This window comes from Neofelis nebulosa, chromosome 7 (assembly GCF_028018385.1).
Source record: "Neofelis nebulosa isolate mNeoNeb1 chromosome 7, mNeoNeb1.pri, whole genome shotgun sequence".
NCBI lineage: Eukaryota > Metazoa > Chordata > Mammalia > Carnivora > Felidae > Neofelis > Neofelis nebulosa.
This window is the reverse complement of record NC_080788.1, coordinates 71,590,004-71,593,136: the sequence shown is the minus strand read 5'-3', so window position 1 is coordinate 71,593,136 and position 3,133 is coordinate 71,590,004. Positions and strand designations below refer to the sequence as shown.

The window sequence follows — 3,133 nt, the reverse complement described above, 5'->3', positions numbered from 1 at the left end:
TTTTGGGTTTTATTCTCCACTGCCTGTAGAACATGGTTAGATAATCAGAGGTGCTTATTAAAGCTCACTGGTTTGATATTTCTGGCTAACTCTTAAATGATGGCTGTTCTAACTTCCATTCCATGAATCTCTCTGGTCCAGATGAAAATAATCATTGTAAATTCCCATAAGACTTTTGACATATATTCTTGTTGTGAGCCAAATAATACCATCTTTGCTATTTAATGAATCCCATTGCAAAATGTTTTCTTGGTCAAGCCCCAAGTTTCTACAATATCCATTTTATCTACAGCTGCTAAACAACTAATGATCAACTAGGTCATTTATTTATATATAAAATTACCTCCTATATGCTCTCTGTCAGAGCCTACCTAACACTGAATAATCTCAGGCCCTGATTCTGCTGTAGATCTGGTAAGTTTAAGTGTTTTACAAAATTATTTCTACTGAAAGATTTTAAATCTCTGCCCTTCCTACCTCCATCTCCTAACCCTGATTTCATGGAGCTGAGATCAATAAAATAGTTTGCATATATTAGCATATATGAAAGGACAATTCAACAGGGGAGGGCTTAAAGAGCTTAATCTTGGAGCTCTTTCCCATAAAAAGGATGTGATATAGTAGTGTTTAGGAGATAAAGGTACATTTTTAAGTCATAGAACTATAGATAGTTGTAGGAGGAACAGATTCATACTTTAACAGAAAAGAAATTGTGAAGAAAAGGTAAATGCTTTTCTCTGAGCTGTATGGCTATAATGTAGTAAACCTGATAATAAAGCAGTCTTCTTCTATTTGATAAAGACCAGCAAAACTAATTTTCTCTGTGATGGGTCCAACTGATAACTTATCTGCAATTATGTTGAAAATCTTCTCTGGAAATTTGCAAGCATTCTGCAACTGTTCACTGAAGCCTGTCTATAATGCAATATATATATATATATATATATATATATATATATATATATATATATATAATTTTTATATATTCTTTCAGTAAGGGTATTCTTAGTGATGAATTCTAAATGACTTCTGTGTGTGTGTGTGCACGTGCGTGCGTATGTATAACACGCAGCCATCCCAGAGCAGGTGCTTCCTTAATGTTAGCTATTATCCTTAGGATTATATAGATGAATAGATGGACAAATACATAGTTAAGTAGATACATTATAATGACATATTCTCAATTTAATTGCTATATAGTACCAAATAACAGATATTATTTTCAATATCTATGACTTAAGCTTTATTTCACTATAGTCTCTAATACCCTATAATTATCTTTCAAACTAACATACGAATGAAGATGGAAAGAATAGCAAAGATAAGTTTTCACAGAGGAAACATCTTTGAAAGTGGATTCTTAGAGCTTTTGTTTAAATAGAATTGTATTTTCTGTCTCTTTTTTCCTTTGATACAGGTTTCCACCTATCAATCAGGACAATGGATGCGGCCAATAAGTCTGTTTCTGAATTTGTTTTGCTTGGACTCTCTAATTCCTGGGAACTACAGCTGTTTTTCTTCATAGTGTTTTCATTGTTTTATGTGGCAACAATGGTTGGTAACAGTCTCATAGTCATCACGGTTATAGCTGACTCTCACCTACACTCTCCTATGTATTTTCTACTTACCAACCTTTCCATCATCGATATGTCCCTTGCTTCCTTTACTACCCCTAAGATGATTGCAGACTACCTCAATGGACACAAAACCATCTCCTTTGATGGTTGTATCACCCAGATATTTTTCCTACACCTTTTTACTGGTACTGAGATAATTTTACTTATGGCCATGTCCCTTGATAGGTATATTGCAATATGCAAGCCTCTCCGCTACACTTCAGTCATAAGACCCTGGGTGTGCACTGCCCTTGTGGTGGCTTCCTGGGTTGTGGGAGTCATGCATTCAATGAGCCAGGTCATATTTGCTCTCACATTACCATTCTGTGGTCCCAATGAAGTAGACAGCTTTTTCTGTGACCTTCCTGTGGTGTTCCAGCTAGCTTGTGTAGATACTTATGTTCTGGGCCTGTTTATGATCTCAACAAGTGGCATAATTGCATTGTCCTGCTTTATTCTTTTATTCAATTCTTATGTTATTGTCTTTGTTACTATCAAGCATCATTCTTCAAAAGGATCATCTAAGGCCCTTTCTACCTGCACAGCTCATTTCATTGTTGTATTTATGTTCTTTGGGCCATGCATCTTCATCTATATGTGGCCACTAAGCAGTTTTCTTACAGACAAGATCCTGTCTGTGTTTTATACCATCTTTACTCCCATTCTGAACCCAGTAATTTATACTTTAAGGAATCAAGACGTGAAGACAGCCATGAGGAAACTGAAAAATAGGCTTCTAAATCCTAACAAGACAACTCCTTGGCGTTATTTTTAATTTTAAATTCTAGTTCTAGTTTTAACTTCCCAGGCATTACATGGCACAGTTATTGTGTACACAGAATTATGACTAGGCTCTTATTTCTGGAGTTCCCATCAAATTGTAATCAAATCAAATTGCAATCAAATCATAAATATTAAAACTACTCTTAGTCATATGTTTAAAATACATGTTATATTTCACAAAATCAAGTTGACAGAAACAATTTCTTCCAGAAGCAAAGACTATCTATAAAAATGCCAAGAGTTCCTGCTCCAGTTAGGAAATCCAACATTAACAATCTATTCAATGGAAATGATGAACAAAAAATGAGAAGAGGAAATATAGGTTAAAAGGGAACTAGAAGAAAATGACATTTATATACAACTCGTTACTGAGTTACTCAGAGAATTGTCCCTAAAGTATGTCAAATTAGTAAGATTTCTATAAGCTTTAGAAACTCCATACTGCTATAGGATTATCCTCTGACAAGCAGTGATTTTTCCATATATACCTGGGTCATTCCTAGTTAACATTTAAAACAATTTGTAATCTCTTCTAATTGAAGAAAACCCTAGATGTATTTCATTACAAATGCTGATGAGGTCCAAAGCAAATGCTATAAGTAGAAGAGTCTCCACCACTCACTTTTAGCTAATAAGCAAAGATATACAGCCATGATAACTTCTGATAATACATTATGAATAAAGAGGCTGAAGTATTCCACAAATTAGAAAATATTACAAATGAGTTTCAAAGC

At 34.3% G+C, this 3,133-nt stretch overlaps 1 protein-coding gene across 1 annotated transcript; it reads left to right on the top strand.

Annotated features, from left to right (window-relative positions):
• Positions 1–1,431: 1,431 nt before the first annotated feature.
• Positions 1,432–2,391, top strand: LOC131518199 (olfactory receptor 4K2). The gene has a single exon (XM_058740792.1). It carries the CDS (start codon positions 1,441–1,443, stop codon positions 2,389–2,391), a length of 951 nt encoding a protein of 316 aa, XP_058596775.1. The 5' UTR covers positions 1,432–1,440.
• Positions 2,392–3,133: the final 742 nt, after the last annotated feature.

Coding starts and splice junctions, on each gene's coding strand:
- LOC131518199 (XM_058740792.1), top strand. CDS start 1,441: ATGGATGCGGCCAATAAGTCTGTTTCTGAATTTGTTTTGCTTGGACTC.